General features: G+C 46.9%; 1 protein-coding gene across 2 annotated transcripts in view; it reads left to right on the forward strand.

The window, feature by feature from the left end:
- The window catches only part of SLC6A11 (solute carrier family 6 member 11), a 118,296-nt gene that overhangs the window by 93,831 nt on the left and 9,192 nt on the right, over positions 1–15,273 (forward strand). For both annotated transcript variants that reach the window (XM_035276299.3, XM_035276300.3), the window contains 3 exons: positions 1,776–1,900; positions 10,046–10,158; positions 12,995–13,132. In XM_035276299.3, the coding sequence (XP_035132190.2) occupies positions 1,776–1,900; positions 10,046–10,158; positions 12,995–13,132 (376 nt within the window). The remainder of the gene's footprint in view (positions 1–1,775; positions 1,901–10,045; positions 10,159–12,994; positions 13,133–15,273) is intronic.

The following is a 15,273-nucleotide window of genomic DNA, read 5'->3' on the forward strand; positions in this document are numbered from 1 at the left end:
CATGTGTACATTCTCTGGTCCAGGCTGAAGGGATAGCAGCTCCCCTGGGGAAGTTCTTCTCATGAAAAATCACAGAAATGATATAAGACACATTCAATCATGCAAGCACATCTCAAGCCTCTGCTTGTGTCACATCTGCTAACATCCTGTTGTCCAAAGCAAATCATGTGGCTAAGCCCAAAGTCAGTGGGGGTAGGGAAATATACTCCACCCCAAGGAGAAGGTTGTGAGAGTGATTCCTCGCTGAAAAATGATTTGATCTAGCACAAGACCAAGAGATTCTGTTAGTCAAGCACCTTGTTGTATAACCAGAGAGATCAGGTTTGAAGAAAAAGTATTGCAGGAGGAATTGGAACCCAAGGCTCTTGACCACCAGATCAATGCTCTCTACTATGCCCTTGATTCCTAGGGTCATTGCAAGGCAACAGGGTGTTACAGCTACCAACAACATTAATGTAATCTTTGGTTGCATTATAAAAAGTATGATGTCAGGAGAAGAGGAGGTAAGAGTCCTGCTGTGTTGTTGAGACTAGTTCTGGATGTGACAATTGAGGAGGGACTGGATAACCTGGAGTATGTTACAGATTTCAGGCACAATAAGGACTTGGTAAGGGAACTGGAATGTTTAACTGAGAACAAAAAACGCAAGGGGCAATAGGGCCATTATCTTCAGATCTCCCAAGCCTGAAGGAACTCCAGTCTGTTTTGGAGGGTAAAGCTAACCTTATCAGAGAGAACAAGCTAGAGTGAATAAAATATGAGAAAGTTCTTAGCAGTAAGTACTGTCCAACAAGGGGAAAGCACCACTGGAAAAAGTGGCCAGCTCCTCATGCCTGGGTGTGCAAGCAGAGGTCAGCTGGCCACCCGCAGGGATGCCGTGAAGGCCAGTCATGCCTCTGGCAGGAGGTTGGACAAGGCCACCGGGTGGCTCCTCCCTTATAAAATGGGGCATTGACACAGATTGTCAATTCTAAGAGGCTGACTTCCTGACTTGGTGATCTTAGGTTGCCAGGCCTGAGGCAGGTTGGGCCAGGAGGTTACCATCTTCTTCATCTTGACAAAGCTCTGTTGTTTCTAGTCTGATTTCTCCTGGGTCATGACTTAATGTTGGTGCTTCCTAGCTGGTGAGTCCCTCCCAAGAGCAGGGGACAGTCACTGCTCCGATAAAGCTCTCCATGCAAGGGTTCAACCTGAAAGGGGCTACTCTGTCCCAGCAGCAGAGCAGAAACAGACAGGTCTGGCAGACACTGCACCAGTAAACAGCTTGGTCAGGATGAATGTCACCAAAAAGCCTCTCCCCATGCCCCCCAAGGCTGCTGGAGTTTCAGGCGCAAGGCCCATGGCTGCTCCCGTGGCTGATAAGCTCCCATTCCTCCTATGGAGGCTTCTCCTGCCCTCCTTGCTTTGAGCTCCCAGGAATCCTTTCCCAGGCTTTCTCTCCTACCAGGGACTTGGAGGAGTATTGGTATGTCTCGGAGTATTTTCACACTAGTTCTGTATTTTCCCCTGAGCCAGCCTCCCTTCCCACCCCAGCTCCATGCTCCTGGTTTGCAACCTACCTTTATCTTCTAGAAATTCAGGAGAAGCTGTGTGACCATGGGCCAGCCACCAAACCTCTCTGAACCACGAGAGCTCCATCAGGAAAATGGAGCTGGCTGTGCCTGCACTGCCCTGCCTGCGCCACAGGACAGCCATGGTGCTCAGGTGCAGAACACTGGAGCCATGCACAGGTTCTGCCCGCTCTGACCCGTGTGCCTCTCACTGATTCCCCACAGGGACTGCATCATGCTCTGTTGCCTGAACAGCGGCACCAGCTTCGTGGCTGGGTTTGCCATCTTCTCGGTCCTGGGTTTTATGGCGTATGAGCAGGGGGTACCCATTGCTGAGGTGGCAGAGTCAGGTAAGTTTGCCAAAGGTGGGGATGGAAAAGGTGGCGAGGGAGGCTGGGAGTGGTGGTCATCATGGAAATGTGATCTGCCTCCTTGGCTGACACATCTCCTAGATTCAGGCCTCAGAAAGGGGCCCCACCATTCATCCACAATCCAGGATCCTGGGATTACCTAGGAGGAAAGCCTTGGCACCTCCTCCCTCCCAAATCCAAGGCATCCCCAAGTTTTGTAGATGCTGTCGCCTACTTCATCCATTTCTCCCAAGCTCCACTGTCTCCCCACAACCCCGGGCCACCATCACTGCCCACTTGGATGGCTCAGGAACCTTTCACTGGACTATCTGCCTCTGTTATTATCCCTTCCATTCCATGCTCTACCCTGCAGTGGGTTTTTTTTTTTTTTTCCAAAATGCAAATTTGGACATGTCTTCTCTGATGAAGAGCCTTTCTGAGTCTGTGCTGGACTCAGCTACAGGGCCCTGCATTGCCCAGCTGCTGTGGCCTCAGCAGCCTCACCACCCACCTCATTCCCCCACGCTCACTCTGCCCCACCACAGCCGTCTGTTTCACTTCTGCAGCTTAACTCTCCCGTCTTCCTGCAGGGCCTTTGCACACACTTCCCCTTTGCTTGGAGAGCACCTCTCCCTCCCTTTCCCTGTTCTAGACATAGAATCACCGTGAGTGTGGCAGCCTTAAGTATAGATTGACATGTATTTGTAGCAAACCCACCAGGAGCAGGGTTATTATTGTTGGAGTGATTGTGCAAAATGGTGAAAAACTCTTTCCTTGATTTACATGGTGTTTGAATTTCCAGAAAATTAAGTGCATATGAAAAAGTACATAGGTTATGTTTACATGACAAATGGAGTGTAACCTCAGATAAGTGTAAATAAGTTTTCTGCCTACAAGCATGTCCTTTTTAAGAGCATCACAGGGCATCTGGCTTCCCTGGCCTCCATCTACTCAAGGCCAGTCCTGCCCCCACTCATTGTGACAACTGACTCACCTCCCTCTCCAGCCCTGGTTTAGGGTGTGGCTATTTAGGCTTGGCTTGTACAGTCAGGGGAGCACCCCTCTGACCTGACCCACCAAGACGGGCCAGGCCAGGGCATGTGGATGTCAACGGAGGCAGCTGATCAGTGAGCTCTGCTCTGTGACTGCTCAGAGTACACCTTGCTCTTGGTGTGTATCAGAGATGCAGGGGTCTCTGCTGAAATTGGGGTCCCAGGCTAGACCAGAGGATGTGCGTATAATCAAAGCTCTCAATGACTGGGCACCTACTCATTGGACAGAAACTGTAGCATTCATCATCTCATATGATGCTCAGCTCAGCCCTCTGAAGTGGCATTTTTGCTACCTCCATTTTACAGATGAGGAAACTGAGGCTCAGGGACGTGAGGTCACTCAACTAAGGACACACAGGCAGGAAGCAAGAGAGCTGGAACTTAATCCAGGCCATCTGGCTGTCAAACTCATGTACTTGCCACTCCGTCCCACTGTGGCCAGAGCGCCTAGCCCCTTACAAAACACCCCTGCATCTTCCTCATGTTCAGCCACAGGCAGCCCTGCAAGGAGGCATCATTACCTTCTCAACAGTAGTGTTGCTCTCTGTGAGAATCCGTGTCCTCCTCTGTAATCTGCACACCCTGGAACTCCCTCACAGTGTTGCGTGGGACAGGGTATCTACTGCACTGTTGTTTCTTGCTTTATCATTGCTTCCATTTTGGAACAGAGTCCCAGAGAGGAGTAACAGGAAGAAAAGAGGCCAACTAAAATTACATGTTGGACTTTTTTTATTTCAAATGGAAAGAATACTCATTTTGGAAAAACAGAGAAATAGAGAAGAAAAAAAATTCAAATCCAATGTGACACCTTGGTGTTATACTGCTAGGCTTTTTCATACGTATGTAGCTATAAGCATGGTGATCAAAACGGGATCAGATATCCTTAGCGTTATGTAGGCTGAGTTCTTTCATTTATAATAAAGCATGAGCAGCTTACCCCTTGCTAAAAATAGATCACTATCATGAGTTTTAAACATGTGGCATTCCATTGAATTGATGCGCTGGAATTCTCTGTACCACTTGTCAGGCCCTAGGAGAGTTGTGTTTCATATACTACCTCATAAAATGCTCCTGGCACCTCTGCAAGGTAGGTTATACCAGGGCCTCCACTCATGACCATGCAGACTATGCTGTGCACAACTCCAGCAGGCGCTGTTCACACCACAGTCCTAGCTTTTACAGTGCCTGTTACAGACAAGGATCTTGTAGCTCAGAAAGATGAGTGGTTCACCAGAGAGCATGTAGTCAATAAGCAGTGCAGCCTGGCTCCGGTCTCTTCTACCTCGCTTTCTTATGTTGCTGTTGGTGTCAAGTAGGAGAGCCTGCTCTGTGCCCCTCGTTGGGGTTATGGATCACACCACAACCCTCTTTAGGAGTCTGCCAACTGGAGAAAATACAAGTTACAGCTAAATATGTAGTCACCTCACCTTTCTCAGAAGAACCTGGGCTCACTTCCCGAGGCATGCTTTTTGGAAAATACTTAATTAGATGCCAGAACACTCAGTGGGAGTCCCAGAACACCTTGGAAACTGAGCCAGGGAGACAGAATGTACTTCTTGCAGGGCTCAGATTTTGTTCTGTTCTAAGCCTAGTGCCTGAGATTTGCTGACCTTCCCTGCATGTCCTGTAGTCTGTCTCTCTGGTGCTCTTACACTCAGGATGCTCTCTTCTAGGGGAGAGATTTTACACAGCTTATAGTTGGGTCTTGCTTCTTTAATCAGTCTGATAATCTCTTAACTGGAATATGTGGCCCATTTGTATTTTGTAATTATTGATATGGTTAGGTCCTGAGGTCTGTTTTAGGGCAGAAAATGTCAGAATAATAATCAGAAGTGGAAAGTGTCAGATGTGTGGTGGAAGTGCAAACTGATATGTTATTAACTTTAATAAGTTACGATGTATAGTCTTGGCCCAGTTGCTTAAAGAAAAATAATAAGAGGTAGAACTAAAAAGCTAATAGATGAAACAAAATTAAAAATTAAAAATATTGATTAACCCAAAAGAATACAGGAAAAGTGCCACAGAGTAAAACTAAGCAAAATAAGCAAACAAAAACAGAAAACGAATGCAAAGTAGATTTAAACCCGACCATATTAATGCTTATATTAAATTTAAATGAAACCAGATTCACCAGTTAAAGGACAGAGATTGGCCGGGTGTGGTGGCTCATGCCTGTAATCTCAGCACTTTGGGAGACTGAGGTGGATGAATCACGAGGTCAAGAGATCAAGACCATCCTGGTCAACATGGTGAAACTCCGTCTCTACTAAAATACAAAAAATTAGCTGGGCATGGTGGCGCGTGCCTGTAATCCCAGCTACTCAGGAGGCTGAGGCAGGAGAATTGCCTGAACCCAGGAGGCACAGGATGCGGTGAGCCAAGATCGCGCCGTTGCACTCCAGCCTGGGTAACAAGAGCGAAACTCCATCTCAAAAAAAAAAAAGGGCAGAGGTTATCAGACCAGATTTTTTTTATAAGACCCAACCATAAAATCTCTAAAAGAGACATACTTTAAAGATACAAAGTATAAAAGAATAGAAAAAGATATACCATTCAAGCAATAAACATAAGAAAACTGGCTTGACTGTAGTAGTACTAGACAAAGTAAACTTCAAGTCAAAGAGTGTAAACAGAGATAAAGAGGAACACCTCATAGTGATAAAAGGGGCAATTCATTGAGAAGACATAACAGACCTACTGCGTTTCTACCTGATAGCAGAGATTTGTTATGTAGGGAGCTAAAACTAATAGAACTAGAGGGGAAAATAGCCAAATCCTCAAGCACAGTTGGAGATTTTTATACCCCTCTCTGACTAATGATAGAGCAACTATATGAAATGTCAACAAGGACATAGAGATCTGAACAATACTATCAACCACATTGACTTAATTGACATTTATCAAACAGTGTACTCAGTAACTGCAGAGCACAGTTCTTTTCCAGCGAACATGGAACATGCGACAAGATAGACCATATCCTATTCCATAAAACAAGCATCGAGGTATTTCAAGAAATTGAAATCCATTAATATAATGCATCTTGTGAATAGATCTAACCAAAAACAAACATAAGATTAGTTCCCTTGATGCTGAAAAAGCCTTTAACAAAATTTACCACCCATTTACAATATAAAATAAACAAGAAAATAAACATTGATGAGTACTTTTTGAAATGATGTGTGCATATAAATGTTTTTTAAAAACAGATATCTATAGTATCCTACCCATTATTTGAAAAAAGAAGGGGATATGAAAAAATATGTCTACTCATCTGCACAAATAAATTCAAAAAAAGGATTAACTAGAAACAAAAAAGGATGGTTACCTTCAGGGGTGGTTGGAAAAGGGGTGGAAAGAAGGGAGGAATGAGAATGAGGGAGGAAGGATGAGAAGGAACCAGGGCTTCTCTGCGTATATCTTTTTTTTTATTAGCTCTGAGTTTTGGTAATGTTTCATATGCTGCTCAGAATAAACAATCATTTTTTTATGGTGGAACCCCTAATGGAATACAGACAGTAACAAGTGAACCTAACTATACTACAAATGAAAAATGTCACCAGGCTGAAGGGAATGGGGAAGGAAAACCTAACCTATGGAACTTTGAGAAACAGTATCTTGGCCGGATATTGTAAGGCTCAACATAAAGATAGCTGTACTATGTTCCTGTTAGTACAGGGGTAGGGATTAGCAATTCTGCAACTTGTAAGTGTACATATTAGGATTGAACAAACAGGCAAATATTTTTTAGATAATTAGTCATGTTTTTCACTGAGAAAGAAGTTATAAATAAGGAAAGTAAAGATGCAAGAATGTCTTTTCTTGGAATTGAAAGTATCAGTGTATGAAAACTCATGATTTTCATCTATGTACAGATAGATGTAGAAATACACATGTGTATATGCATGGATAAATACACATATATTTTTTATCTTGTGTGCTGAGATGGCCTACAAGCAATAATTCTCCATAGTTATGAGCACACCTAGGGCCCAGATCTTGGTTTCTGAACACCATTCCTAAACACCGCTCTTCAATTTAAAAAAACCAAAAACAAACAAACAGGGCTCCTTGGCAAAGCAGTTGATTTCAGGGCTGGGGCAAGACAAGATAAAGCTAGAATATTTTTTGTGGTGTGAAAAAATAAAGAAGTGTTCAGAAAAAAAGGATGGAGACATGTAAAAAGCCATGGAAATCAACCTGAGGGAACTCCCAATGATCAAAACTGAAATAACTTGAACAGCAAAATAAATAATGATAGAATTGGATTGTAACCCATAGAATAAACTACCCAAGAGTCCATACTGACATATATAAATAATTGAATAAATAAACAAATGGTGTGAAAGGACAACCATTCCTTGGAGAAGACTTCTAATTAATAAATAAAGAAAAAATGAGGGAAATGCCAAATCACCATTAGGCAAACACCATTGTAATCATGGTTGTAGGCAAGATCCGCCAACGGATGCCAAAATCAGTAGGTAAAAGTTGGAGTAGAAACAGGATATTTTCATAATCTCAAAATATTTCCTCCTCTAAGAGAGTTAACAATTACAAAGAGAAAGAGTTATGTTACAGTGGAGAAACCTAGCAGACAACAGTTTAACCCTAACTTTTAGTAATCAAGGTAAACATCAGCAGTAATAATATTGATTGACATGTACCCCCTGATATAATACACTGGGAAGGACATAACATCACTGCTGTGGTTTCCTAGCCAAAAATCCATAACTTCAGCATAATCATGAGGAAACATCAGACGAACCCCCATGAAGAGACGTTCTGCAAAACAATGACCACAACTCATCAAAAATGTTGAGTTTAGAAAAGACCAAAACAAGACCAAGGGACTGCCAGTGACTGGAGAATACTAAAGAGATACAACCACTAAACGCAATATGGAGTTCTGAATTAAATCCTGGAACAGAAAAAAAAGGACAAAAGGAGAAAAACTGGCAGAATATGTATAAGACCTGTGGCTTAATTAATGGTATCATGTCAATATTAATTTATCAGCGATTAAATATTGAATGTGTTCCCCTAAAATCAGAAGCAAAACAAGGATGCGTGCTGTCTCTGCCTCTGCACCTAGAGAGTGCAATAAGGCAATTAAAAACTAATAATTAAAAGGAAAAATAAAAATTTTCTTGATAAATGTATTGACCAAGTTAAAACTCCTAAGGCACCTACAAAATATTAAGTGAACTAAGTGAGGTCAAAGGACAAAATGGAATAAGGAAAATCTATTGTATTTCTTATACAGGCTAGCAGCAAACAATTGGAAAGTTTTTTTTCACATGAGACATGCTATTTTTTTTTCTTGAAGAATTTTTTTTTAATTATTATACTTTTAATTTCTGGGGTACATGTGCAGATCATGCAGGATTGTTACATAGGTATACACGTGCCATGGTGGTTTACTGCATCCATCCCCCTATCATCTACATTAGGTATTTCTCCTAATGTTATCCCCCCCAATCCCCCCACCCCTGCTATCCCTCCCCTAGCTCTCCCACTCCACAACAGGCCCTGGTGTGTGATGTTCCCCTCCCTGTGTCCATGTGTTCTCATTGTTCAACAACCACTTATGAGTGAGAACATGTGGTGTTCGGTTTCTGTTCTTCTTCTCTTCACAAGACGTCGTTGAGAAAATGAAAAGGCAAGCCACAGACTGGGAGAAAGTATTTGTAATCCTCCTCTGATCAAGGATTTACATCCTAAACATATAAAGAGGTCACAATCCAATAAAAAAAAAACAACCTGATGAAAAAAATGGACAAAAGACTCAAGCCGTCACTTCACAAAAGAAGACATATGAAGAGACAATAAACGTGAAGATACTTAACGTCATTAGCTGTCGGGACATGCAAATGCAAACTGATATAACATCTCACTCCCACTGTAATGACACATCTTAAGAGACTGACAATATCAAGTGTTGGCAAGGAAGTGGAGCCGCTGCAAATTGGAAGCATTGCTGATCCGACTGTAAAACGGCACAGCTACTTTGGAAATCAGTTTGGAAGTTCTTAGAATGTTAAACGTAGGATTGCCACATGACCCACTTCTAGGTAGAACAGGCAAAACTCAACCGAGGAAGGAAAAAAATTGCACTGATGATTGCCTAAAGTGAAGGTGAGGAACAGAGGCGAAGAGACAGCAGAGGAACCCAAGGAGACAATGGCAGTGTTCTGTAGCCTGATTGCCATGGCTTGTCATGGGGGTTATCTGGGTGTATACACTTTTTAAAACTTTGTTGAACTATTGTATGTAAATTATACCTTAATGAAGCTGATCTTTAAAGTTAAAAATAAAGTTAATGTCTATTAAGCATTTACCTGCTTTAGTGCTTTTCACGTATTGTGTCATCTCACTAAATTCTCAAAACCAATTTTTTTAGGTAGGACTTTATTTCTTAGCTAAGAAAACAGATTTGAGCCCAGGCCACCTGGCTACAGAGCCTGTGCTCTTGACCACTGTGCCACAGGGCTAGACTCTCAAGTATCTGTGCTGACATTGATAAAGCTCATCCCGAGGACATGCTAACCGAGCCCTCTATGTGGAGCAACTGAAACAAGGGAGTGTGGACCTGGAAATGAGAGTGGAAACCAAAGGAAGAGGCCGGCAGGATGGAAGAGAATTTCTCCAGGCTGGAAGAGAATTTCTCCAGGCTGGACCCAACCTACCTACACCACAACCATGGATGCCTGGTCCTTTGCCTCCCCTGGGCAGACTGAGGCAGAATCGCTGGGCGGGCCTGAGAATCTGCATTTTAACAAGAAACTGCACCGTGCCCCTTGAGAACAGTAGAGACCTGTCTGGAGGAAGGTCCATGGGTCAGCCCAACCTAAGCTCAAATCTGGGCCCTTCCAAGGCCCTTGTTTACTTCTTTCTCCCTCAACTTGCTCATCTCCAAAATGGGCACCAGTAGAGCACCAGCTGCATGGGGTGGCTGGGAAACTGAAGTGATTTGAGTGAGAGGCAGACACAGTGCCTGGCACAGAGGAGGCACTCAGTAAATGCTGGATTAAAATAGCAATGGTATGAGGGACGGGGCTCTACCCAGTGGCTTTTTCTCTCTCCCTCGCTCCAGGCCCCGGTCTGGCCTTTATTGCGTACCCCAAGGCGGTCACCATGATGCCTCTCTCCCCACTGTGGGCCACCTTGTTCTTCATGATGCTCATCTTCCTGGGACTGGACAGCCAGGTAAGGGGCCACAGGGAGGGGGAGCCCAAGAGGGAGGGGGACCCTGGGCCGGGGGACCAGATGCCACCCTTAGGAGTGGCTCCCCAGGCCCAGCCACTGCCACCTGACCCTGGCATCAGGGCCCTGCCCACCATCCTCCTTTCACCCTCCACTTCCTTCCCAACAAACTCTCCTATCCCCCATCCACCGGGTGGGCTCCACACTTACCCACAAATATCTGTTCCAGCTCCTCTAAGCCTTCCCAAACACTGTTTTCCTTACCAGAATTCCCAACTCTCAATTCACATTTAGAAAAGTTTGCTAAGTACTTCCCTTCTGCTCAGCCACTCCTGCCAACAGCACTGCCTGATACAGCAGAAGAGAGTCTCAGAGAGTGGGTTCCATAGCATGCATGTCCCCATACCAACCCAATCACTGAGGACACAGACACATAGAAAAGCACCTCCTCCTTCCTCCATCTCTGTCCTGGATGCCACCACCAGCTCTGCCCCACCACCGCCCACCTGCCTCCATGCTCAGCCCTCCCTAGAGGCCCCTTGCTGACCTCCCTCTACTTGGCAGCCTCCTTCCCTGGCAAAGGGTAGACCTGGAGCTAATCATTCACCCACACACTCGGTTTCCCTTTGTTGCCACACTGCAAAGGGAAACAGAGTGCGCTGGGCTGCGCCGGGGGCTCTGCAGGCAAAGCGGTCAGACCCCCTGGGCTCCCAGGTGAAGTGGGGAGACACACCCAGCCCAGCCTGTGGGGGTGCTGCCCTCATCCATGACCTTGTGCCAGTCAAGTCACTTGGCACCCAAACCCCACGGCCAGTGTGTCTGTCAAGCCAGCAGAGTCCAATTTCTTCCCATGAACAGTTTCCCAGAAGCTGCTAAGCTGAATCACCAGGTGTTTTTGCTGATAATCTTCCCCTTATTGTTGCTGTTGCAGGCAGAGGCATCAGAAGGATTGGCGGGATTGGCAGCTTATATGTGACAGGCTAGGTCTGCCTGGCAGAAGGAGGCGGGGGCTGGGGCCTAGGCTCTGCAAGCCCAGGGGCCCGAGGAGTGGCACAGAGGGTGGTGGCCACTCTGCCTACCCCCACGTATACTGCCCTTGCTGTGTGCCTGGGATACATTCTCAGTTCATTGTCACAATAACCACATAGGCTGGGGGCTCCTTTCATTGCCTCCATTTTACAGAAGAAACTGAGGTTCAGAGATATTGAGTAACTTGTTCGGACATGCACCTGGACCCGTCTGCCTCTTGGCCTACACACTGCAGATGTCTCATCAGTTTCCATCCTGGTTAAACAGCTTCCCTTGCATCCCATCCCCTTCCCTAGGACCTGGAGAAAGGATGGGCAGAGCCAGCCCTTGCTGCTGAGGAGGAGCAGCTGCGAGGCCACAGCCTGGGTGTTGGCTTCAGGAAGGGCCGGATTTGAGTCCCAGCCCCACGACTTGCCACCCATGTGCCTTGAGCTAGTCACCTCGCCTCTCTGTGCCTCACTCTTTGTCTGCACAAGGAGTATTGAAACACCTTTCCTGGGTAGAGGTGAATCGGAAAGGATAGGGAGCTGAGAAATGGCTCCAGGGAAGGGGAGCTTCCCAACAAGGTGACTGGCAAAAGAGCCCTTGACTCCTCGTCCTCCCTCCCTCAAGGCAGGGCAGCATGGTGGGTAAAGCCCAGCTCTGGAGCAAGATCGCCTCATTCAATCCAGGCTTTGCCACTTACCGCCTGTGTGACCTTGGGTAAATTGCATTCTCTCTCCTCTGTGCTTTTGTGTCCTCATTTACAAAATGGGGATAATAATAGTACAGACTGTGTAGAGACTACATGAATTAATGTGTGCTAACTGCCTAGAACAGAGCCTGGCACATAGCAGGTGAGATGTGCTTGCTATTAGCACTACTGTTATTGAGAGTTTAGCAAACATTTTGTGAGCCTCTCCCTCCTCTGTGCCATGGGCCCTAAGCTAGACACAGGAAATAGACAGATGGCAATGATGTGGCCCCTGCCCTCAAGGATTCCACCTGCTTGTAAGGAGACAGATTTAGGCAGGCAAGGGCCCCCAGGGTGAGGGGTGGGCTCAGGGCACAGAGGAGTAGGGGACGAGTGATCGGGAAAAAGTTCCTGCATATCTGCCCCCACTGCCATAAGAACCAAGGAAGGGGGCAGTTGGTGTCAGGATATTCAAGCTGTGTGTTAAGGGGTGGGTAGGAACTGGGCAGATACCCTGTACCCGGCCCTGTGCTCAGCACACAGGATACAGACACTCAGTGACTCAAACTCGGCCAGTGATGCCTGCACCGTTTGGCTGGGGCCCAAAGACACCCAGCAGAGACAAAGAGCTGGAAGTTGGCTCACCTCTGATTGCCCTCCACCCCGCAGAGGGGCCTCGCCTGTCAGAAACAAAGGGCAGGGAAACATCCCAAACCCAGAGAGCACAGAGACTGAGCAGAGCCTGCCACCAGCAGATCACCCAACTCCGACTACAGCCACAGAAACGCCAGCCTTACCTCAAGGCCAGGGGCTGCTCTCATCTAAGTTGCTGACCCCAGAACTATAGGCATGTGACATGCAGCATGCAGGAGAAGGAGAACTAGATTTGGAGTCTGGAGACCCTAGCTCTAGTCCTGACTGCCACATCCTTGCTGAATGATCCTGGGCAGGTCACTCCCTACCTCTGAGCCTCAGCATCCTCTTCTGCTAAATGGTCATGGCTGGAGCTCTGCTATTGCTGGGATTACTGTTATCCTCAGGCCCCTCGTCAGCATGAGTGGGTATGGGAATGAAGGATTACCTGGGCCACGAGGAGCGGCCTTTTCCTTGAGTTTCACATCATATCTCCCCATCCAGTTTGTGTGCGTGGAAAGCCTGGTGACTGCCGTAGTGGACATGTACCCCAAGGTCTTCCGAAGGGGTTACCGGCGGGAGCTGCTCATCCTAGCCTTGTCTGTTATCTCCTATTTTCTGGGCCTTGTGATGTTAACAGAGGTGAGTGGTATGTCTGTGCTGCATGGGGTGAAGTGGGTGTGTGATGTCAACTCCCAGCTCTGAAAGTGACCAGCTGTGTGACCCGGGTCAGGTCTAGTGCCCTCTGCCACTCGGTTTATGCTTCCTCCTAGTGGGTCATGGTGAGGATCTAATGGAAGTTCTCATCCAGCCCTCAGCACAGTGTCTTCATGTGCAAGTGCTCAGCTAAAGGCCGCTGCTGCTGTTCACAGAGGGGAGTCAGACTCACCAGGGGAATGCTGGGTTGATCTGTCATGGTGAGCACATGGACGCCTGGGCCATCCCTAAGAATACCTTCTGGGTGAAGCAACAATATCAGCTACTGGCCCCTATACCAGTTACCTATGAGTGGTCTCAGGTTCAAAGCAGGCTTTCCTGGGCATCTCTGAGAAGAGGCTCCCATGATGATATTGACACCTTCGGGCACTGTGTGCTCCAGCCTGGGCCTTCTGTGTGTGCCCCTCTTCTCATTGTCCCTGCTGTGCCTGCAGGTTAGGAGAGGTTCTCCGTGACTCCCAAATTAAGACCATCCGATAAAACGGTATTTCTCTGCCCCGCCTCCCATAGCCATCCTGTCAAATAAGTACCTTCTTATGTATCTTGGGAAGGTAAGATCAGGTATCTTTCTCCCCACATGCACAAAAGTTATTAATTTTAAAAGCAAAAAAAACCCCACAAAAACAAAAAATTTAAAAAACCTGTTGCCTAGAAACAAGAAGAGGTTTTGTAAGAAACATGGAAAGAAATGAGGGAACTCAGAATCAGCAAAAGCAGCTGATGTGATCTTGAGGTCAGCCTAGAAAGCATTTGGGCTCATGCCACCTTGTTGAGTCTACTCATTCCCTCACTTCCCAACTCAAATGCTGCCTCTTCCTGGAAGCCTTCTTGGCTTGCCTTCCCTCATGCCCCCAGCCCCTAGCACTTTGTTTGCGGCTCAGTTCAGTCTCCTCCTCCCCATTACCATGATCTGTGGTCCACCTGTTCACTTGTCTCCCCGACCAGACCTCGGGGGCCGTGAGAACAGGAACCAGCCCTTGTTTGGCTTCATGCCCTCAGAGCCAACTTGGCACCTGGCACGGGGTGGGTGCTCAGTGCACAGTGGCTGGCATCATTACCTCACCCAGTTATTGTCACATGAATGAGAGTGATAATCAGCACTGGAGCAAATAAATGGTGCAGCGCTTCCCAGTTTCCGCCTCACCTCTCCCCACTCCGGGACACTGGGCGCTGCAGCAACAGGGCCTCATTAAGCATTGATTAATTGATGTCTCTTGTCACAGTCTTGTCACATACAAATTGGGGGGTTAACCTGATGTGTTAAAGAGGCTAACGGACAGAGTTGCAAGAGGAGCAGACGTTGGCATGGACATCAGCAGCTTGGAGAAAGCAGGTGGTGGAGGGTGCTTCTTGGACCGCCTGCCCCAGGTGCCCCCAGCTCACCAAGTCGCTGATGCCCAACCTCTGGCTGAGGCCTCACATCTGCCCAAGGGGTGCTTCATGGCCCCCGGCAGCCATCAGGGAGCCAGCGCTGCAGTCACCCAAGACTGTTAATCAGCAGGCACTTAGGCTTCACATGCCAACCTTCCACCTTCACGGAGGAATATCTGTGATCAGTTGTATTGGAGACGTTCAAATTGCCAAATAGCCCGGATCGCCTTGGCCTTCAAGGTAATTGCTGGAAGGAATTTTCCCTCATGTATACACATTTAAAGCTCAGCTCTAAGGAAAATAGGCCACAAACTTATTTTCTTCCACCGAGGCAGTGGTTGAGAGTATGAGTTCTGAAGCCAGATGACTTGAGTTCAATCCTCAGCCCTTGACTGGCAGGCTGGATGACCTGCAGCAGGTGTGGTTGCTGCTCTGTGCCTCAGTTTCCCCATGTGAACAGTGGAGATAACGCTAGTGCCCGCCTTGTGGAGGACCGACTGGATTAAGACATGGGAAGTGGTTAAACACAGCCTGCTACTTGCAGAATGCTGCAGTAAGGTTTCCTTGTTCCTGTGTAAAGTATGATGTTCATGAGAGAGCAGCTGGAGGTGGGGTAGGTCTAAGGTATTAACTCAGAAAGCCAGGCAAGCCCCATACTCCGCAGAGAGGGACTTCAGACCTGCTCTGATCCCCAC

Source organism: Callithrix jacchus, chromosome 15 (genome assembly GCF_049354715.1).
Source record: "Callithrix jacchus isolate 240 chromosome 15, calJac240_pri, whole genome shotgun sequence".
NCBI classification, from domain to species: domain Eukaryota; kingdom Metazoa; phylum Chordata; class Mammalia; order Primates; family Cebidae; genus Callithrix; species Callithrix jacchus.